We start from the raw sequence: 22,856 nt of genomic DNA, 5'->3' as shown, positions 1-22,856 counted from the left end.
CTCACCACTGACACCTAGTGGGCGCTGTCGGTAGTACATCTGTCTGGCTCTTGTTAAAACAACCTGTACAACCAGGCACTGATTATGGGTTGAGTTTCCAGTAAATTTGGTAAAAGGCTCACTGTTCCTGTTATCTGAGACAGTACACACACACACACACTCTCTCTCACTCACTCACTCTCACACACACACACACTCTCTGTATATGTTTTGGAGGGTTATGGTTGTCTCCTGAGTGTGTAGTGTTGTGTTGTTCCTCTGAACTGTGTCCAGTAGAGTCCAGACCTTGAACATTGTGAACCAGTATAACCACACGTAGTCCAGGCCTCCTTCCTCTCACAGGAATATCTTAACAGTTTGTTTGGAAGATGAAAGGAACGGCTTTGTGGTCTAAGAGAAGAAACATTTCTTTCATCTGTGTTCTGACTGCAGGAAGTTAAAAACCATCTGTTTCCTGTCTTCTCCTGCTGCCTCACCTCTCCCTCACCTGCCCCCCCTTCTCTCTCCCTCACCTGCCCCCCCTTCTCTCTCCCTCACCTGCCCCCCCTTCTCTCTCCCTCACCTGCCCCCCCTTCTCTCTCCCTCACCTACCCCCTTCTCTCTCCCTCACCTGCCCCCCCTTCTCTCTCCCTCACCTGCCCCCCCTTCTCTCTCCCTCACCTGCCCCCCCTTCTCTCTCCCTCACCTGTCCCCCCCTCCTCACCATCCCTGCCCCCCCCCTACTGCTCTCCCACTCACCTGCCCCCCCCTTCTCTCTCCTCACTAGCCCCCCCTTCTCTCTCCCTCACCTGTCCCCCCCTTCTCTCTCCCTCACCTGCCCCCACCTTCTCTCTCCCTCACCTGCCCCCCCTTCTCTCTCCTCACCTGCCCCCCCTCTCTCCTCCCTCACCTGCCCCCCCTTCTCTCTCCCTCACCTGCACCCCCCTTCTCTCTCCCTCACCTGGTCCCCCCCTTCTCTCTCCCTCACCTGCCCCCCTCTTCTCCTCCCCTCACCTGCCCCCCCTTCTCTCTCCTCACCTGCCCCCCCTTCTCTCTCCCTCACCCTGTCCCCCCTTCTCTCTCCCTCACCCTGCCCCCCCTTCTCTCTCCCTCACCTGCCCCCCTTCTCTCTCCCTCACCTGTCCCCCCCTTCTCTCTCCCTCACTGCCCCCCCTTCTCTCTCTCCCTCACCTGTCCCCCCTTCTCTCTCCCTCACCTGCCCCCCCCCTCTCTCTCTCCTCACCTGCCCCCCCTTCTCTCTCCTCACCTGTCCCCCCCTTCTCTCTCCCTCACCTGCCCCCCCCTTCTCTCTCCTCTCACCTGCCCCCCGCTTCTCTCTCCCTCACCTGCCCCCCCCTCTCTCTCCCTCACCTGCCCCCCCCTCTCTCTCCTCACCTGCCCCCCCTTCTCTCTCTCCTCACCTGCCCCCCCTTCTCTCTCCCTCACCTGTCCCCCCCTTCTCTCTCCTCACCTGCCCCCCCTTCTCTCTCCCTCACCTGCCCCCCCCTTCTCTCTCCCTCACCTGTCCCCCCCTTCTCTCTCCCTCACCTGCCCCCCTTCTCTCTCCCTCACCTGCCCCCCCTTCTCTCTCCACCACCTGCCCCCCCCTCTCTCTCTCATCCTGCTGGTTCCCCCTCCCACCACCAGGGGGCTTCATCAGCTTCAGCGGCTCCTGGCGCGTGCAGGGCATCTTGGCCATGTCCCGTATCCTTGGCGACTACCCCCTGAAGAACCTGAACGTGGTGATCCCCCGACCCCGACATAATGACCTTCGACCTGGACAAGCTGCAGCCAGAGTTCCTGATCCTGGCGTCTGACGGCTGTGGGACGCCTTCAGCAACGAGGAGGCCGTCCGCTTTGTCCGCGAGCGTCTGAACGAGCCGCACTTCGGTGCAAGAGCATCGTGCTGCAGTCCTTCTACCGTGGTTGTCCTGACAACATCACCGTCATGGTTGTCAAGTTCAAAGGGCCGGCGCCAAGGCTCCTGACCAGTAGGAGCAACACAGAACCCCCACAGCTGGGTCTAGATTATGAATATATGTACGTACAGTATAAGCATAGGTTTAAGATATAGAATACAAGCCCTACGGTGGGACGAGAGTAGACACTAGCGTGTCATTCTGACGCCGACACTATAACATCCACATGGTCATTCTTCTTTTTCACAACATTGAGTTCTCATCAATGTTTTCGGGAGACATGTTGTTGTCAAGCACTACAGAGAGAACTGAAAGGAAAGGAGCGAAAGAAAGAAGGAAAAGAGATCAAAAAGGAAAGGAGAATCTGACCTAGCCTAGCGTAGCGTAGCTTAGTGCTGATGGACTCTCAAACATCTGAGGTCCTGTTTGGCTTGGGTGGATATGTGTGGTGTGTGTGTGTGGTGTGTGTGTGTGTGTGTGTGTCAGTTTTGCCAGAAGACTGCATTGAAAAGCAGAAGCTGACCAGTTCCTCATAGTTAATACAAGCAGAATATTCAATATGAACATCAATATGAGCATGCATACTAGTCTCTGGCGAAGTCATTACATGTTAAACACTAAAGATGATCTCCAGGCCACAGGGCATCTCTGCAGCATGTTGTTAAAGATATCATGTCTGTGTTCAGAATTATTTTCTCAGGAGAGGTGATGCTGTGCCATCTGAACTTTCACCTCTGATTCGACCACTTGCAGCACACTGGCCTTTCACAGATGGATTCGGTTCAGTTCAGTTGGATCTGAATCAGTAAGGATCACTTCAGTTGTGTTCAGTACAGTTTGATTCGATTCAGTTGGGCTCAGTTCAGTTGGATCAGTTCAGTTAGGATCAGTTCAGTTGGGCTCAGTTCAGTTGGATTTGATTCAGTTAGGATCAGTTCAGTTGGGTTCAGTACAGTTGGATTTGATTCAGTTAGGATCAGTTCAGTTGGGTTCAGTACAGTTGGATTTGGTTCGGTTCAGATCAGAGAGGAAGAACTGAAACACTGCTGCAGTTCCCATCCTCATTTCCCCTCCTAAACAGTTCCAGTCCGGTTTTTAGTTTTGGATTCCTGTAAACGTGTCACCACCATGTCTTGAATGAAAACACATACTTGTTGCCTTATTTTTGTAAACTTTTTATTTCCTCATGAATTTGTTGCCAAAATGAACATTTTAGTTCCTACTGTAGTGCAGCCTGTATGAATACATCATCTGTAGATACTGTAGTGCAGCCTGTATGAATACATCATCTGTAGATACTGTAGTGCAGCCTGTATGAATACATCATCTGTAGATACTGTAGTGCAGCCTGTATGAATACATCATCTGACCTTGACAACATTCTAACACGCTGAGTTGTCATGAATGTTTTGGGATCAAGTTTTAGGCAGGCACTGCAAAGTGAACTGTTTCTCTTAAACAAATAAGATATTACTGGGTTTCTCAGAAAGAAAGACAGAGAGACACAGAGACACAGAGACACAGAGACACAGAGACACAGAGAGACAGAGAGACAGAGAGACAGACAAGGATTTGTAAAATGAATGTAAATACTATTTCCTGTTTCCTGTGAGATCTCCCGTCCTTCGTCTGCTAACTGGTTAACAGAAACGCAGATTTACTTGTTTTTATGTGCTTTTTTTCAGTTGTACATTCTTTCAGAATAATGTCTGTACCATGTCTGTGTTCCTAAATGTCCCTGTGGAATTTGTACTTTTTTTGTGTGAATTTGCTGAAAGTATAAAAAAAAAAAAACAAGAAAGATTAAATCTGTAAACTTTAATATGTAAATCAAAAAGATAACATTAAATGACAACTGATCATAACATGGTTGTTATAATTTGATTAATACATATAATAAAGTTATAATAATGAATGCAAGGGGTTAAACCAAGCGACCGGAAGAATGCATCAGGGAGGGAGAGAGAGAGGGAAGGATTTAAAATTCATTCTTATCAGCAGATCCAGTCTCCTTATATTACCTTAATAAATCATGTATCCCCTCAGGGGTGAGCTCAGGACATGAGCAACACACTGGGGAGGACAGACCAGGACATGAGCAACACACTGGGGAGGACAGACCAGGACATGAGCAACACACTGGGTAGGACAGACCAGGACATGAGGAACACACTGGGGAGGACAGACCAGGACATGAGCAACACACTGGGGAGGACAGACCAGGACATGAGCAACACACTGGGGAGGACAGACCAGGACATGAGCAACACACTGGGGAGGACAGACCAGGACATGAGGAACACACTGGGGAGGACAGACCAGGACATGAGCAACACACTGGGGAGGACAGGCCAGGACATGAGCAACACACTGGGTAGGACTGGCCAGGACATGAGGAACACACTGGGGAGGACAGACCAGGACATGAGGAACACACTGGGGAGGACAGACCAGGACATGAGCAACACACTGGGGAGGACAGACCAGGACATGAGCAACACACTGGGTAGGACAGGCACACATGCAAGACTGTAACACAGGAAGAAAACATGGATGTTATAATGTAAGATTTTGATACGGTCACGTAAGGAAAGACTTGATCAGCACGCTGGTGATGAGTCAGCTTCATCAGCAGCTTCTGGAAAGCAGCTTCTGGAACCCTCCTGGGTCTTGGCAGGGCAGGGTGTGTGGTGATGCGTACCGGCAGGGTGTCACGTTCCACCGGTCATGTCTGGTAACCGTTAACCCCAGGGGGAGAACAGTTTGTTGCTAGGAGACCAGAGAAAACACCCTTCCAGCTCCATATAAGGACTTCCTGCTGAGTGATGGTCCGAGGCAGGTGTCCAGACCCTCTGTGGCACCATGGTAACCCGACCCCGCCCCCCTCCTCTGGTCACCGGAGGTATAAACAGCTTCACCGGCAGCAGACCAGGAAAAACACCATGGTGGGAGGAGCCTGTGTACATAAGGACCCTGAGGAGACACGCTTCAGACAGCCCTGAATATCTCTCTCCAGACAGACAGCCTTGAATATCTCTCTCCAGACAGACAGCCCTGAATATCTCTCTCCAGACAGACAGCCCTGAATATCTCTCTCCAGACAGACAGCCCTGAATATCTCTCTCCAGACAGACAGCCCTGAATATCTCTCTCCAGACAGACAGCCCTGAATATCTCTCTCCAGACAGACAGCCCTGAATATCTCTCTCCAGACAGACAGCCCTGAATATCTCTCTCCAGACAGACAGCCCTGAATATCTCTCTCCAGACAGACAGCCCTGAATATCTCTCTCCAGACAGACAGCCCTGAATATATCTCTCCAGACAGCCCTCAATATCTCTTCAGACAGCCCTGAGTGTCCCTCTCTAGACAACCCTGAATATCTCTCCAGAGAGACATCCCTGAGTATCTCTCTCCAGTCATCCCTGAGTGTGTGTGTGCAGTATGGGTGTGCAGTGTGTGTGTGCAGGCGTCCTGCAGGCCACGTGACACTCAGGTTCTGATGCTGGGTCTGGACGGTGCCGGGAAGTCCACCCTGCTCTACAAGCTCAAGTTTGAAGAGTGTGTGGATACCATGCCGACGGTGGAGATGCTGGAGGTGAAGGAGGACGTTGTGGAAACGTTGTTCATGCGACCGGTTGGACAACATTCGCTATGAAAGGTTACTGGCAATGCTGCCAGAACGTTGTGAGTGAATCATTTGTCAGTAGGGATGCTCACAGCTCTGTCTGGGATCAGAGAGCAGGGGGAAAAGATCCGTCACAAAAGGCCGTCACTGGAACTGGGATGACCTACCGCCGCCCTCAGGATCAATGAGTGAGGGCTAAGATGGTCCTGTGTCCTGTAATGGCCCTCAGGCTCAGTGAGTGAGGGCTAAGATGGTCCTGTGTCCTGTAATGGCCCTCAGGCTCAGTAAGTGAGGGCTAAGATGGTCCTGGGTCCTGTAATGGCCCTCAGGCTCAGTGAGTGAGGGCTATGAGGGTCCTGGGTCCTGTAATGGCCCTCAGGCTCAGTGAGTGAGGGCTATGAGGGTCCTGGGTCCTGTAATGGCCCTCAGGCTCAGTGAGTGAGGGCTAAGATGGTCCTGGGTCCTGTAATGGCCCTCAGGCTCAGTGAGTGAGGGCGGAAGTGGACTCATCATGTTGCACCAACACTAGACCTTAGCTGGGCTTAAGGTTGTTTTTGTCAATTTAGAAAACTGGACCAAGACTGGATGGATTTGTGATTCTTAAAACGTGTTAGGTGCCATGTTTTTTTCAACATGGTTCCTGTCTTGAGATCAACTTTGAATAATTATGTTTGTTATGTAGGCCTACTTGTGAAAAAATGCACTATAACTACTCTGTTCTCGTTGATACATATATGCTTTATCTATTTTTTAAATAAATAAAGAATTGTATTTTCCTTTCAACTTTTCAAGCAAATATTTAGCTAACTTAAATGTTATGGCAGGGAACGTAAATCAGGGACTTATAACCCTTATTTAGTTGGCATGAGCATCGCCAACTTTATTCTGGCCTCCAGCGCACCCTTGTGATTGTTAACGGAGCAGCGTGTTCCTCGTTCCGTGATGAACGGAGGGGGTTCCCCACCCTTCCGCACCAGAGCGAGGCTGCGCCTCCACCACCGGCATTCCCAGTGTGCACCGCGGTCAGACCAGCAAAAAATAGTCCGGTAGCTAACAGAAAGGCTGAGAAAAGAGAACTAGAGAAAGATAGCTAGCCAGCCAATTCATTTTAAAATAATATTTTGAAGGTCGCCAAAATTGCTGACATGGCTGACAACGAGAAACTGGACAACCAGCGGTTGAAAAATTTCAAGAATAAAGGCCGCGATTTGGAGGTAAAGTATTTTGCTTCTCGTCGAGGTGCTTCTCTGTTTTACTGCTTCGCCTTCGGGTTCCGCTGTGACGTCGTTTATAATTTCCACGATCTGTAACTTTGCACCCTTCCTTGGGCCTTATCCAATCTTAATTTAACATCTAGATGCTTCTTATGTACCTCCTTGAGTTTTGGTACTCAGATCAACGCTAAAAGATTGCTTGCCAACTAGTTAGCTTACTAGATGGCTAGCTAGTGATAGCTGGCCGCTAACCTTGCTTAGCAACGCCTCTCTAGACTACTAGTGTCGCTCTCCAGTTCATACCCCGGGCCGACCAGTCTGACATGCTTAAATGGATACCAGGTTATCTTAGACCAGACTGGAAGCCAACAGCTCTACATGTTTATATGTGACATGATAGTCAAGCTAATACTTCTCTGAATTTGCAAAAGATAAAATACTTAAACGAAGACAAGTGCCGCTTCAGCTAGCTAGCCACCCATCCCCCGTCCAGCTAACCAGATTAACGGTAGCTTGGTATGCTAACTAGCTATACTGCGCTATATTAGTCTACACGCATCAAATTCATACCGATTTCCGTGCATGACGACGGCCCAGCTCGTTGTTGCGCAACACTATGTGTTATTTTAATATAAATCTAACATAAATAATGGATATAAGTAAACACAACATTTTATGGTGTAACTGAACTGGCAACTTGGTAAAACAGCTCGTGCTAGCCTGATGCTAGTCGCCAGCTAGCTACTGTAACAAACTCTCAGTATCTGTGAGCCAGACTTCAATCTATCTAACATGAAACCCACTATCTGGCTAGAAAACTAAATGTTAGCTATCTTGCTAATGTTTAACGAAGCTGCCGTTCTCTGCTTTGAATCAGCCCTACAGGGATGGATATATTGCACATTTGTGGCGTGATTGTAGCGGAAAGCAGCCATCTCACCAAAACAATGGCGGAATGCAGGGCCCTCCCTATGAACTTCCAGCTCAAACGTAGCTGTTGAAATAGTTAGGCTTGCCAATCGCCACAGCTTTTCAGCTGCTTGAGGTCCAAAGAACAGATCTAACCCAGATGAAACACACAGATGGGGAGACTGGATTGCTTTGGCGACCTGTCACCATAGTAGTCGCCGTGTTTCTGTGCGAGGGGAAATGTTACCCCGGATTCAGATTTTATCAGTATCTTGACGTTCTCATGTAATGGGGTGCATTTCTCTTGTGTAATCAACGCCAGGGGCCTTGTTTGCGGTAGAAACGATCGTCGTTCAACTGGAATCTTCGCTGTACTGTATGTCCTGTCCTACACGCTTGAGTTATACATGTATATCAAGACCGGGTTTTGCTTCGAATTTCAGACTATGAGAAGGCAGAGAACTGAAGTTGTGGTCGAGCTTCGCAAGGTAAGGACGCACCGTCACCCGTTATCCTGTTTCCTTATAGATTCTAGTCCCTTTAGCTAACCCTAAATACTTTAAGCACAGAAATTATTATTATAGTGTTATCTTGCTTGCTGGTGTAGGGTTTTACTATGTTTAGTTCACTGGAACCCAACATCACTATTTATTTAACTGGATCCATGGCCTTGGCCATAAGGCACGTCACCATGAACACACATATTGTAATAATATATTCATTTAGCAGACATTTTTATCCAAAGTGACATACTGTGCAGAAGGCGATTTGAACCTGCAACCTCTTGATCTGCAGTTAAATTGACAAAATACCCATCCTACCTCTAACACTGAGCTATACCCATCCTACCTCTACCACTGAGCTATACCCATGTTCTACCACTGAGCTATACCCATGTTCTACCACTGAGCTATACCCATGTTCTACCACTGAGTTATACCCATCATACCTCTACCACTGAGCTATACCCATCCTACCTCTACCACTGAGCTATACCCATCCTACCTCTACCACTGAGCTATACCCATGTTCTACCACTGAGCTATACCCATCCTACCTCTACCACTGAGCTATACCCATCCTACCTCTACCACTGAGCTATACCCATGTTCTACCACTGAGATATACCCATGTTCTACCACTGAGCTATACCCATCCTACCTCTACCACTGAGCTATACCCATCCTACCTCTACCACTGAGCTATACCCATCCCCATGCTCTACCACTGAGCTATACCCATCCACATGTTCTACCACTGAGCTATACCCATCCCCATGTTCTACCACTGAGCTATACCCATCCCCATGTTCTACCACTGAGCTGTACCCATCCCCATGCTCTACCACTGAGCTATACCCATCCCCATACTCTACCACTGAGCTATACCCATCCCCATGTTCTACCACTGAGCTATACCCATCCCCATGCTCTACCAATGAGTATATTTAAGTGTGTAACCTCCTGTTGTTCCTGCAGAACAAAAGAGACGAGCATCTACTGAAGAGGAGGAATGTCCCCAACGAGGACCTCTGTGAGGACTCTGACGCCGACAGCGACTTCAGATCGGTAGGATCACATCTCCCGCTCTGACCAGCAGAGCATGCAGCAAGCCCAGCCGATCTGTGAGCGCTCAAATGTGTCGTCTTAATACTGTTCTGCTTCTCTTACAGCAAAATACCTCTCTTGAAGCAATAGTTCAAGTAAGTACAGCATGAATCATGTCTACATACTTTACAGAGTTGACACTTGTGTTGGTAGGTCTATATAGGCAAGGTATGGTGATATTAATGCACTACGGTTATATTGTGTGATGTATTTAAAATGGAATTATTGTATTTTATAATTTACGCAAGGAACGCAGGAAGCATGGTCAAGTATAATCTGGTATAGACAGACATGGAGTCAGTGTAGTCTGGATTAGACAGACGTGGAGTCAGTGTAGTCTGGATTAGACAGACGTGGAGTCAGTGTAGTCTGGATTAGACAGACGTGGAGTCAGTGTAGTCTGGATTAGACAGACGTGGAGTCAGTGTAGTCTGGATTAGACAGACGTGGAGTCAGTGTAGTCTGGATTAGACAGACGTGGAGTCAGTGTAGTCTGGATTAGACAGACGTGGAGTCAGTGTGGTCTGGATTAGACAGACGTGGAGTCAGTGTGGTCTGGATTAGACAGACGTGGAGTCAGTGTAGTCTGGATTAGATTCATTCTGAGTAACTGATGAGTCTCTGTGATTGGTGCAGAATGCGACCAGTGATAACCAGGGAGTCCAGCTGAGTGCTGTACAGGCTGCCAGGTAGGAGCTCCCCTCTATCTCCTCCTCCCTCCCCCCCATGACTGTATGACTCTGTTTAACCCCCAAATGTATGTTCCACCTTCCTCTGCGGATACGCTGATGTGATGGCACCTTGTTTCTGCCTTGTGCGTTCAGGAAGCTGTTGTCCAGTGACCGTAACCCTCCCATAGACGACCTCATCAAGTCTGGCATCCTGCCCATCCTGGTGCACTGTCTTGACAGAGACGACAAGTAAGCCCTGGGGCCTGGAGGCTGTGCTTGGGGGGCCTGGAGGCTGTGCGGGGGGAGGGGCCAGGAGGCTGTGCTTGGGGGGTCTGGAGGCTGTGCTTGGGGGGCCAGGAGGCTGTGCTTGGGGGGCCAGGAGGCTGTGCGGGGGGAGGGGCAAGGAGGCTGTGCGGGGGGGAGGGGCCAGGAGGCTGTGCGGGGGGAGGGGCCAGGAGGCAGTACTGGGGGGGCCGGGAGGCAGTACTGGGGGGGCCAGGAGGTTGTTCTGGGGGGTCTGGAGGCTGTGCTTGGGGGGCCTGGAGGCTGTGCGGGGGTGAGGGGCCAGGAGGCTGTACTGGGGGGGCCGGGAGGCAGTACTGGGGGGGCCGGGAGGCAGTACTGGGGGGGCCGGGAGGCAGTACTGGGGGGGCCGGGAGGTTGTTCTGGGGGGGCCGGGAGGCAGTACTGGGGGGGCCGGGAGGCAGTACTGGGGGGGCCGGGAGGCAGTACTGGGGGGGCCGGGAGGCAGTACTGGGGGGGCCAGGAGGTTGTTCTGGGGGGGCCGGGAGGCAGTACTGGGGGGGCCAGGAGGTTGTTCTGGGGGGGCCGGGAGGCAGTACTGGGGGGGCTGGGAGGCTGTGCTTGGGGGGCCAGGAGGTTGTTCTGGGGGGGCTGGGAGGCAGTACTGGGGGGGCTTGGAGGCTGTACTGGGGGAACCTGGACACAGAGGGGCCAGAAAGAAATCATTTGATTTTTAAATGATGTTGCAGTGGGTTGGCAGAGCAGATGTGACGAATGTTTCTAAGATGAGACATGAGTCATCCCTCTCTGCTCACTTTGTGCCTTCTTCCTTCCTCTTCTCTTCTCCCCTCTCGCTCTGTCTGCCTGTCTCTGTCTGTCTGCCTGTCTCTGTCTGCCTGTCTCTGTCTCTCTCTGTCTCTCTGTCTGTCTCTGTCTGTCTCTCTCTGTCTGTATCTCTCTGTCTGTCTCTGTCTGTCTGCCTGTCTCTCTGTCTGTCTGCCTGTCTGTCTCTCTGTCTCTCTCTCTCTCTCTTTCCCCCCCTAGCCCGTCTCTCCAGTTTGAGGCAGCCTGGGCTCTCACCAATATCGCCTCTGGAACCTCAGAGCAGACACAGGCCGTGGTGCAGTCAAGTACGTACCCCCCGGACCCCTCTTTACCCCCCTTCTAACCCTAACGCCCCCCGATGTTGCTGGCAGGTTAGTCCAGAAGTCTGGCAATGCTGTCAGCTACAACTATACTGAGCTCTGGAGAGCTGACTGTGTGCGTGTGTGTGTCCTGGTGCAGATGCGGTGCCTCTGTTCCTACGGCTGCTGCACTCTCCTCACCAGAACGTGTGTGAACAGGCTGTCTGGGCCCTGGGGAACATCATCGGTTAGTTACTTCCACCTGCTATCTACCCGTGTGTGTGTGTGTCATGTACTTGTGTGTGTGTTTCTCAGTGTCCCTGGAGATAATGTGAGTGTGTGTGCAGGTGACGGGCCTCAGTGCAGGGACTACGTGATCTCCCTGGGTGTGGTCAAGCCCCTGCTGTCCTTCATCAGCCCCTCCATCCCCATCACCTTCCTCCGCAACGTCACCTGGGTCATGGTCAACCTCTGCCGCCACAAGGACCCCCCGCCCCCCATGGAGACCATCCAGGAGGTGAGGGAGGGGTGTGAGGGAGGGGTGTGAGGGAGGGGTGTGTGTCTCCGTACTGGTCCCCTGCAGGAGATCAGCTGTCCTCTTGTCTCACATCTACTGAACCAGACCTGCTGATCTGAGGGTTTTACTGTTCTCCATCTCACCTGATCTCTCTCCTCTCTCTCTCAGATTCTGCCAGCTCTGTGTGTGTTGATCCACCACACTGATGTCAACGTGAGTACAGCACAAACTTGCTGTGTGTGTCACATGATGAATGTGTGTCACATGATGAATGTGTGTCACATGATGAATGTGTTGGTAGTTAGCTGGAGTCTGCAGGTAGATCACCTAACTGTGTGTGTGTGTGTGTGTGTAGATCCTGGTGGACACGGTCTGGGCTCTGTCCTACCTGACTGATGCAGGGAACGAGCAGATCCAGATGGTGATCGACTCCAGCATTGCACCTCACCTGGTGCCCCTGCTCAGCCACCAGGAGGTCAAAGTTCAGGTAGGGTCACAGGTCAGGCTGGGGTCAAGGTTCCTGATAGGAGGATAGACCAGCGGTTTCTTCAGCTGTGACGTTCACATAGAAGCATCAGAACAGTTGGTCACTCATCACTCCCTCTGTCTGTCTGTCTCTCTTGTGTGTGTGTAGACTGCAGCGTTGCGCGCGGTGGGGAACATAGTGACTGGTACAGATGAGCAGACCCAGGTGGTACTGAACTGTGAAGCTCTCAGCCACTTCCCCTCTCTCCTCACACACCCCAAGGAGAAGATCAACAAGGTACCTCACACACACGCACACACACACCTCTGTGTGGCTGGCTACGCTGGAGGTGATGAGATCAGAGGCAGGTGTCAGAGAGAGAGAGTTGTGTGGAAGAGAGAATGACTGAGGGGATCATAGCTTCCAGAAGGTTTTCATCAACAAGAATCCAGACCCAGACGACCGCAAGAAGAAGATGGTTCATATGTGTCTAGTATAGAGGGGAGGGGTGGGTGTGGGGGTGGGTGTGTGTGCGTGTGTGTGTGTGTGTGTAGTACCTCGGGGCGGAGGCGAGGGTGCTGTAGACACCCTCGTGTCTCTGCTGATATCGGAGTGCATCTGAGGCCTGTCACTCAAACAGAGGCCATCGTGACACAGCCAATGAGGAGAGCCTCAGGACCGCCCTGCCCCGCCCCCAGCACCTGCCTCGGCCAGGGGCCCCTTTAGAGGCCCCTGGAGTCTGATCCAGCTCAGCCACACACACACACACACACACACAGTGGGAGGCCTCACTGCTCTGTGGAGAGTGCGTTGTGATAGCTGCTGTTCTCCTGCCCTCCATCAGGAGGCAGTGTGGTTCCTGTCCAACATCACCGCTGGCAACCAGCAGCAGGTGCAGGCTGTGATAGACGCCCAGCTGGTCCCCATGATCATCCACCTGCTGGACAAGGTGCCCACACTGTTCATTGTGCCGTTCCAGCTATGAAACTGTGTGTGTGTTGGTAATGTAGCTGTGTGTTTGAGTCCTGTTGTGTGTGTGTGTGTGTGTGCGTGTGTGTGTGTGTGTGTGTGTGTGTGTGTGTATTCAAAAGTTCTGTTGTGTGTGTGTGTGTATATATATTCATGAGTTCTGTTGTCTTCAGGGAGACTTTGGCACCCAGAAGGAAGCAGCCTGGGCCATCAGCAACCTGACCATCAGTGGGAGGAAGGACCAGGTGAGACCTTCTCTCGCTCTTTCTCTCTCTGTCCTCCTCCTCTCTGTCTGTCCTCGTCCTCCTTTCTCTCCTCCCTCTCCAGCTCCTCCCTCTCCAGCTCCTCCCTCTCCAGCTCCTCCCTCTCCAGCTCCTCCCTCTCCAGCTCCTCCCTCCCCAGCTCCTCCCTCCCCAGCTCCTCCCTCCCCAGCTCTCCCCACACCCTCACTCAGCCACTTCCTGTTTCTTCACATCCTCCGTGCACACCCTCCTCTGACCCTGGTTGCCCTCCCCTCCCCTAGGTGGCGCACCTGATTGAGAAGCAGGTGATCCCTCCGTTCTGCAGCCTGCTCACGGTGAAGGACGCCCAGGTGGTGCAGGTGGTGCTGGACGGCCTCAGCAACATCCTCAAGATGGCTGACGAAGAGGCAGACACCATCGCCAACCTCATCGAGGAGTGTGGAGGTTAGTCGCCTACATTACCCAGAAGCCTCTGCTGCAGGCTCGGCCATTGGACCAAGATTAGAGCCCCCCCCCCCCACACATACAGAAAGCACAGATGAATCTCTATCTCAACTACAGTACAACAATAATATCTCACTACAATATGACAGCACAGTGCAGCCAAACACTCTGAAGTCCAGCGTGGTTCTAACAGGTCCTGGCTGCAGTGACTGGATGAATGTTGTGGATGAAAGCCTGAAGTGTGTCCTCTGGTATCTCAGGTCTGGAGAAGGTGGAGCAGCTGCAGAACCATGAGAACGAAGACATCTACAAACTGGCCTACGAGATTATAGATCAGTTCTTCTCTTCTGATGATGTAAGGCTTCCCTGGTCCACCATGGTGGCTGTCCTCTGTCATCTATCAGTCATCTCTGTATCTATCCATCTCTCTTATCTCTCTCATCTATCTGTCATCTGTATCGATCCATCTCATCTCTCTTATCTATCATCTATCCATGTCTTTATCCATCTAATATCTGTTTCCCCCCTGCCCCTGACCCGCCCCGTCCCCCCTGACACGCCCCGTCCCCCCTGACACGCCCCGTCCCCCCTGCCTCGTCCCCCCTGACCCGTCCCGTCCCCCCTGACCCGCCCCGGCCCTGCAGGTGGATGAGGACTCCAGTCTGGCTCCAGAGCCGCTCCAGGGAGGAAGCTATGGTTTCAGTTCCAGCACCAACCTGCCGGCGGAGGGATTCCACTTCTAGAGGACTGGCGGGGCGAGCCGGAGTTTTGTTGGCGATGCAGCACTCTGTTTAACATAAAACAAAATTAAGAGAGAGAGAAAGAGAGAGTAAAAGAGAGAGCGCGAGAGTGTGAGAGAAATTAGATCCATTGTGCTTGGCTCGTGGGATCCATGGCTGCATCTTTATCTGAGAGAATATGTGCGGATTTCATTTGGCATTCCAGGGGGGAAAGAGCCCAAATGGAGTTTGAGATGGCGAGTGGGTGAGAGTGAGTGAGTGGCTACATGTTGCTAAACAAACAAAACATCTACATCGAGTGAGTTGAGAGAGGCGTGGCCTCCTAACCAGCGTGTTGTCCGAGCTGTCGTCTCCTAACCCTGAAAACCACCGTGTCCACAGGGAGTACACCCAGAGACAGACGTAATAATCAAGACAAATTTGGAGGCAACGAAAAAGAAAACACAACTTAGACGTAAGATGAACCATATCGCAATTCAGCCTCCGGCCAGAGGGGGCTCCACCCTCCGCGCTCCCCTCCCCCCAATCGGCCACGCTGTCAGACGTGTGAGTGAATGGACCCATCGTGTATGAATGTCTGGACTCAATGCTGGGGAGCCAGGTTCATCTCCTCCAATCAGAAATCCTCGATTGGGCGTGTCCCCGCCCCCTGTCCCTGTGGCGATGGGCGGGGCTAGGAGGCCAGCGTCGCGTGTGCAAGAGCGGACGAGTGGTGTGTGTGCGTGTTTGTGTGCGTGACTGGAGAGTGTCAGACGAGATGAAAACGCAGAGAATAAACCCTCCAATCATCTGGAACAAGCATGGAGGAACAAGGAAGTAAAACAGGCTCCACCTCCAGAATGGGAGGGGCCTCGCCTCCCTAGAAAGGAGCAACTTTGGCAACGACAAAAAAAAAAAAAACATCGCAAGGATTTCTTTTGTTTCATTCAAATGTGTATTAAGTTAGTATTAAGTGACACTGGACATGCCTGTGTGGAGGGAGCAGTGCCTGTTCTGATGCAGCTTTAGGCTTGCTTTTATGCCTCCAGTGTCAATCTTTTTTTATTTTAATTTTCAGCTTTTACTTTTGTTGCTTGTAAAGGTGTCCAGGCTTGTAAATTAACCTCACACCATAGCTAGCTTCTTACGGGACACAGAGTTGATGCTGTGAAGCCTCCACGACTCTATCGTAGTCTTCAGCATGATCTCCTGGGTTCTTCTTTTCTTTCAATTTAAGCAGAAATCAGTGCTTGGCAGTTTGGTTGCCATAGCTTCCAGCTCTGACTCATCACAAGGGGGAAATAAAAACAACGGCCATTTTGTGACTTAGTATTTCATAACCTTGCATGTACTAAACTCTAGCACAGTTGATTTCATATTTTTTTTAGTTCCCTTAAGATGTGTACACTGTCATTTTTTTTTAGTAAACTGTGTCATCGTCCCCCCAGACTTTAGTCTCCTTATTGCAGAAGAATCTGACCAATTTTGCACATGTACTGCAGAGTAAAGGCCTGAATTCATCTTTAAAGGAGTGCACTAAACTCTCAAATCAGACCTGCACACGCCTTCTATGATATGCACCATCCAACCATAAACGTTTATTTTATATTTAGTAATGTAATCTGCTAAATAAGACATTTGGGGACGATTTGGATGAAGAAAAAATAAATCAGTTTTTAAGGAGTTGCAATAATGATGCTGTTGCAAGATGATACAGCAGAGTATAAAATTCCCTCTAAACTTATGAACATTTCTGCTGTACTTTCTGTCATCTCCAATCCCTCACCCGTCTGTACCATTTAGGCCCATCTTTTCTTTGTATTAATTTCAAAACACTGTAGTAATGGATTACACTTTGTGGTCATAACCTTCTGTTGAACATAGGGTATTTTTGGCAGCATTCCTTGTTAGCAAAGATGGGGTTTCAAATAAAAAAATATGACAAGGAAGAACATGTGGTTTGCTGAACCAGTTGGAGATAGACTACGGGATAGGTTGTCTTCTAAAAATAAATAGTGAAACCCAAATGGCCGTTGTGTTTTTTTCTATGAATGTGGTCGTCCCAACTGTTTGTAGGCCTCATTGTAGGCTATGTCACTTATAGAGCTGTCTCACGCATTCGCCGTGAGACTCACGCATTTCAACCGTTTCTCACGCAGAGAAGTAAGGGATTGTCTTGTCCCGCTAAATACAATTAATAGACGAGGCGCAGACATACTGAGGGAAGATGTCTGCCGAAATGATAGTTGTCTCGAGTTGTTTAGAGTTAAATGCCTATCAGAAAACATCACCAGCAACCCTCCTCAGGCGACGGTTTCTAGAACGGTTTGAACTGCGCAAGCTAAGCTCTATTGGATGGGTGAGCTTGCTGGGTCGCATGCGCACTGAGCCCCAGCAAACACAGCGAGGAGGCTCGAGCAGCAGGCTGGAGGGTCTCAAGACGGGCAGCAGACAGTGTCGTTAGAACGGTAAGCGCTATCAAGCAACTACCGTTAATATGACATCGAAATAATTCTTTTTGATGCTAACGCCATTTGTAGGCTACGTAAATAAGTACTTAGAACCACAGAGAAGTTCGTGTTAGCGATACAGTCGAGGATGATGTCTCTTAGCCCTGAGTCAAGTAATAAAATAAAAGCGCTTTATATTTCGTAATTGTTTTTCCGAGTGAAAGACTTTGTTTGATATCAAGACCGTGTTCTTATGGTGGTTCTAGTTACGCGAGTGGGTCGTCAGTGCCTGGCAATGCCAGTAGGTGAAGTTGAGTTTTCTTACTCCTGCTTCCTAAGTGGCCACTCAGGGACATTAATGCCACATCATATTATGGCTACTTAGTGATACTTACTTTATTACATATTTAAAGAAGGCACAGGCTACCATTTTACCATTCACAAACTGCAGCCATACTTGATTGGGCAACTTGCCCCTATGAACTGCTCTAATAACACCAGGAGAAAAACACAAATTAGTCATTATGTAACGCGTCTGTGCGAACTAATATAGTCTGAGTGATGGTTGGGAAATGATTGTCATTACTTTGTCCCGCGGGTGATGGATAATGGGCCCGACTGATGAATCATAACTATCTCAGAATACGTCTTTTTCTAGTCAGTGATAGGTATGTGTTCTGGTTTTTGAGGTCTTAAAGCAGTTGTTTATGTGTCAGTTACAGACTTGACTAGTGTTAAACCAGGAGAGAGTCAACAATCACCACTACCTCACCTCCACCTGTCCCCCTCCCCCTATTCCCTTCTCCCCTCCCCCTGTTCCCTTCCCTCCTCCCCCTGTTCTCCTCCCCCTTCTACAGAAGCTGCACCCCCTCCACCTGGCCCTCCCCCTGGACAGGAGGTCGGGGAGCACCTTTTGCCACCACAGGACTACACCCACCCGGAGGCCCTCCTCCCCCCTGAGGAACCATGGACAGTCTAGAGGAGGACCTGTCCTGCTCTGTGTGCTACGGGCTGTTTTCTGACCCGCGCGTCCTGCCCTGTTCACACACCTTCTGCAGATCCTGCCTGGACAACGTCCTCCAGCTCTCCTCCAACATCTCCATCTGGCGCCCGCTGCGCCTGCCGCTCAAGTGCCCCAACTGCCGAAGCGTGGTGGAGCTTCCGCCCAGCGGCGTGGACGCCCTGCCCGCCAACGTGTCTCTGCGCGCCATCATAGAGAAGGTGAGACCTGGTTCCTTCATAGAGAAGGTGAGACCTGGTTCCATCATAGAGAAGGTGAGACCTGGTTCCTTCATAGAGAAGGTGAGACCTGGTTCCTTCATAGAGAAGGTGAGACCTGGTTCCTTCATAGAGAAGGTGAGACCTGGTTCCATTATAGAGAAGGGGAGACCTGGTTCCATCATAGAGAAGGTGAGACCTGGTTCCTTCATAGAGAAGGTGAGACCTGGTTCCTTCATAGAGAAGGTGAGACCTGGTTCCATCATAGAGAAGGGGAGACCTGGTTCCATCATAGAGAAGGTGAGACCTGGTTCCTTCATAGAGAAGGTGAGACCTGGTTCCTTCATAGAGAAGGTGAGACCTGGTTCCTTCATAGAGAAGGTGAGACCTGGTTCCATTATAGAGAAGGGGAGACCTGGTTCCATCATAGAGAAGGTGAGACCTGGTTCCTTCATAGAGAAGGTGAGACCTGGTTCCTTCATAGAGAAGGTGAGACCTGGTTGCTTCATAGAGAAGGTGAGACCTGGTGGTTCCTCATCAGTGTTGAGCCTCGGGTCTTCCTCACTGTGTCTGCATCACATTCTCTCTCCTGTTCCCTTTGTTCCCCTCTCTCTCGTTTCTTCTGTTCCTCTCTCTCATTCTTCCTCCCTCTCTCTCCCCTCTCCTCATCCCTCAGTTCCAGAAGGACCACCACCAGCCCAGGGCTCCCTGCTGTGCGGACCACCCCGGCCAGCCCCTGAACGTGTACTGTGTGCAGGACCGGAGGCTGGTGTGTGGGCTGTGTCTGACCGTGGGGAAGCACCAGGGCCATGCCATCGATGACCTGCAGGCTGCCTTCATCCGGGAGAGACAAGCCCCGGCCGGCCTGCTGGCCAGGCTGGCTGACCAGCGCTGGGCACAGGTAACACCTCACCTCACATTTTTCTCCAACCTCTCCTCTTCCTGTCGCTCAGCTTGTGGGTTGGTCAAGCCTCGGCCTTGTTTACCCAAACATCCCTCCCACCCCCACCTCTCCTCTTCCTTCCTACCTACCTACCTACCTACCTACCTACCTACCTACCTACCTACCTACCTACCTACCCCCCCTCCCACCCCCACCTCCGTCCTCCTCCTACCCCCACCTCTCCTCTTCCTACCTACCTACCTACCTACCTACCCCCCCTCCCACCCCCACCTCTCCTCCTCCTACCCCCCCTCCCCCCAGGTGTGTGAGCTGGGGGACCAGCTGCAGAAGGAGAAGCAGGACTGTGAGGCCATGGTGAGGCAGGATGGCCAGGTAGTGGAGCAGTTCTTCCAGGGGCTGGAACTCATCCTGGCCCAGAAGAGAGAGGCCTTCCTGGGAGCCCTGGACAGCGCCAGCCTGGAGATCTCCTTGACCTTCGACCCCCTCATCCACAGGCTGAAGGAGATGCAGGTACACGCTGCCTCCAGGGGCCAAGCTGATTGGTTCCTGGATGGGTATAGCTCCGTGGTAGGGCATGATGCCCCCCCCCCCTCTGAAAGACCATGTGCTCCTACTTCAGCACGGTAACGCCGTGTCAGTAACACCATGTTAGTAACACCGTGTCAGTAACACCATGTCAGTAACGCTGTGTTAGTAACACCGTGTCAGTAACACCGTGTCAGTAACACCGTGTCAGTAACACCGTGTCAGTAACGCTGTGTCAGTACCACCATGTTAGTAACGCCGCGTCAGTAACGCTGTGATAGTAACGCCGTGATAGTAACGCCGTGTCAGTAACGCCGTGATAGTAACGCCGTGTCAGTAACGCCGTGATAGTAACGCCGTGATAGTAACGCCGTGTCAGTAACACCATGTTAGTAACACCATGTTAGTAACACCATGTTAGTAAACTACATACTTATAACCCTCGACTTCCTACTGTAGTTTCTATGGAGCGGTCCCTCTGAGTGGATGTGTGTCCCTGACTGTGTGTGTCCCTGACTGTGTGTGTGTCCCTGACTGTGTGTGTGTGTCCAGGAGGATCATCTGGACCTGGTGTCTCAGGGGGTAGAGGGGTGGTTAACCCTGTGTGTGTGTGTCCAGGAGGATCATCTGGACCTGGTGTCTCAGGGGGTAGAGGGGTGGTTAACCCTGTGTGTGTGTGTGTGTGTGTGTCCAGGAGGATCATCTGGACCTGGTGTCTCAGGGGGTAGAGGGGTGGTTAACCCTGTGTGTGTGTGTGTCCAGGAGGAGCATCTGGACCTGGTGTCTCAGGGCTCCAGGCTGCAGCAGGAGGAGTCGCCCCTGCCCTTTCTGCAGAAGGTGCACGACTTCAGGGAGAGGGTCGAGGCCCTGCTCATCTCCCCCCTGCCCTCCGCCACCCCCCTCTCCATCGCCCCCCGCGCTGCAGACTTCCTGCCCCAGCACTGGGCGACTGTGACGGTGGGAGATCTAGAGGGGGGGCCGGTTCCCCAGGTGTCCTGCTGCACCCCCCCCGAGGCCCCGGAGCCTGGCTCGGAGGCGGAGGCCAGCTGTCCCTCCCAGGGTCGGGTGTGTGAGATCAGGGAGCGTCTCCAGCCTCGTCTGGCCCCCCTGGTCCTGCTGGTCCTGCTGCTGCTGCTGGGGGCCGTGTGGGGGGACCTGGGGGCTCTGGCCTCCTCCCTGCTCTCCCTGCTGAACCACACGGCCCAGAGGCTGGGCTGGGGGCTGGGAGGCTGGGGCTGGGGGCTGGGTGAGGTGGTGGGGAGGTGGGGTGAGGCCCTCTCCACCCTGGGGAAGAACAGCTACCAGCAACTCACTTCCTTTTACAAGAACCTCACCTGAACCTTGACCTGACTAATGACCCCCCAACCTTGATATAAACAGTTGTAGCTCAACCCCTGCTGATTCTAACCTCCTGTCTAGGAACATTTCCATTTAGTCATTTAGCAGACACTCTTATCCAGAGCGACTTACAGTAAGTACAGGGACATTCCCCCGAGGCAAGTAGGGTGAAGTGCCTTGCCCAAGGACACAACGTCATTTTGAACTGTCGGGAATCGAACCAGCAACCTTCTGATTAAAAGCCTGATTCCCTAAACACTCAGGTACCCTGACACCCTGTGTTGTTCAGGGGTAGGAACGGGGTTATGAAATCACATGCAAGAAAATGAAACAACTAGGGGTGTGAACCTTTTGGTACATAACGATTAGATTCTTGGGGTCCCAAATCGATAAAAAATCAATTTGCGATTCTTAATCAAAACATAAAAAAAAAAAAAAAATGTTTTATAATAATAAATAAATAACATTGCAAAAAAATAAATTTGCATCGCGATTCAAATGTGAATGGATTTTCCCCCCACCCCTAATAACAACTGTTCTCTATTTAGAGCAGAGCTGCAACCAGCAGCAGAAGTATAAAGCTGTTATAGGTCAATATAAAGTATAAAGGTCTGTCCTGCAGTAGGCCATGGCAGATGATATGTAAAAAAAAATCATAATTCAACACATTATAGTCAGTTAATTAACACTTTTATCCAAAGTGATTTGAGGGCCGATTTGAACTCGGAACCTCTTGATCTTCAGTCAAATGCTCTACCCACCGAGCTGTACCTGTCCCCTATACGTGCCTCTTTACTACACCCTTCTTGCCGACCAACCTGAAGAGACAGGGTTGTACCCAGCACTGGTTTGCACTGAGCAGCATCCTAGTGTAGTCCAATTTCCAGGGGCGTCGCTCGTCCTTGTGGGAAATGTAGTTTGCGTGTAATCTGATGTCAGTGGGCTCTCTGCTAGGGTTGTTACGGTTCCAGCTGTGCCTCACACACCCTGTGTCCCAGCTGTGCCTCACACACCCTGTGTCCCAGCTGTGTCTCACACACCCTGTGTCCCAGCTGTGCCTCACAACCCGTGTGTCCCAGCTGTGCCTCACACACCCTGTGTCCCAGCTGTGCCTCACAACCCTTGTGTCCCGTCACCCAACCTGGACTAATGATACTGAACACTTAACAGCCAATATGCCTTAACACTGAAACGGTCTTCTTATTGAAACACATACCGATCATTCAAACTTTAATTGTGTCATTTGTTCATGTTTCATAATACGCTTCTGTATCCAGACGTACAGGAAAATGTGAACCGGCAACCTCTCGATTAGCAGTCTATTGGCTAACCCTAGACTATTGCTAATAAGAATGCTATTTTTGAAATATTTTCGAAAAAATCTTCTTTCTTGCGAACTCCGATAGCCCTGAGTGTCGAAACATGCAACACTAACAATAAATGTTTTTGTCTGAAGTTAGTTTCTTGTGCTTAATTTTCAGAGATGGGAAGTAACAAAGTACAAATACTTTGGGACTGTACTTCGTAAACATTTTTTTTTACAGTTTGTTTTAATATATATATATTTAAAAAAACACAGTAAAAAAAAAAAGGTTTCATCATTGATGAGGACTCTACCATACTCTATTTTACTCTGCTTTAACCTATCAAAAAAGTTTTGAAAGGTTCGAAAAATATTTTCTACAAATGTGTTTTTTAAAATACATGTAGGTTCGAAAAATATTTTTGAAAAACGATAAATATGAAAAAGGTTGCAGCATTGATAAGGA

The 22,856-nt window shown here is 50.7% G+C and overlaps 2 protein-coding genes and 1 pseudogene across 2 annotated transcripts; all 3 read left to right on the top strand.

Moving 5' to 3' along the window:
- The window catches only part of LOC136951363 (protein phosphatase 1L-like), a 20,205-nt pseudogene extending 18,140 nt beyond the window's left edge, over positions 1–2,065 (top strand).
- Positions 2,066–6,558: 4,493 nt separating this feature from the next.
- Positions 6,559–16,698, top strand: kpna4 (karyopherin alpha 4 (importin alpha 3)). Its single transcript, XM_067247000.1, has 17 exons — positions 6,559–6,741; positions 8,094–8,138; positions 9,129–9,218; positions 9,323–9,352; positions 9,894–9,946; positions 10,082–10,177; positions 11,216–11,301; positions 11,456–11,542; positions 11,643–11,812; positions 11,981–12,025; positions 12,168–12,299; positions 12,447–12,575; positions 13,123–13,227; positions 13,421–13,492; positions 13,771–13,933; positions 14,194–14,288; positions 14,578–16,698. The coding sequence occupies exons 1-17, from the start codon at positions 6,673–6,675 to the stop codon at positions 14,674–14,676; spliced, it is 1,566 nt and encodes a 521-aa protein (XP_067103101.1). The 5' UTR covers positions 6,559–6,672; the 3' UTR covers positions 14,677–16,698.
- A 361-nt stretch (positions 16,699–17,059) lies between these two features.
- Positions 17,060–21,087, top strand: trim59 (tripartite motif containing 59). Its single transcript, XM_067245714.1, has 5 exons — positions 17,060–17,120; positions 17,960–18,323; positions 18,997–19,221; positions 19,525–19,734; positions 20,512–21,087. The coding sequence occupies exons 2-5, from the start codon at positions 18,069–18,071 to the stop codon at positions 21,085–21,087; spliced, it is 1,266 nt and encodes a 421-aa protein (XP_067101815.1). The 5' UTR covers positions 17,060–17,120; positions 17,960–18,068.
- The last annotated feature ends 1,769 nt before the right edge of the window (positions 21,088–22,856 follow it).

The sequence above is a fragment of the Osmerus mordax genome, chromosome 11 (assembly GCF_038355195.1).
Source record: "Osmerus mordax isolate fOsmMor3 chromosome 11, fOsmMor3.pri, whole genome shotgun sequence".
Lineage (NCBI taxonomy): Eukaryota > Metazoa > Chordata > Actinopteri > Osmeriformes > Osmeridae > Osmerus > Osmerus mordax.
This window is presented reverse-complemented; position numbering and strand designations above follow the sequence as displayed.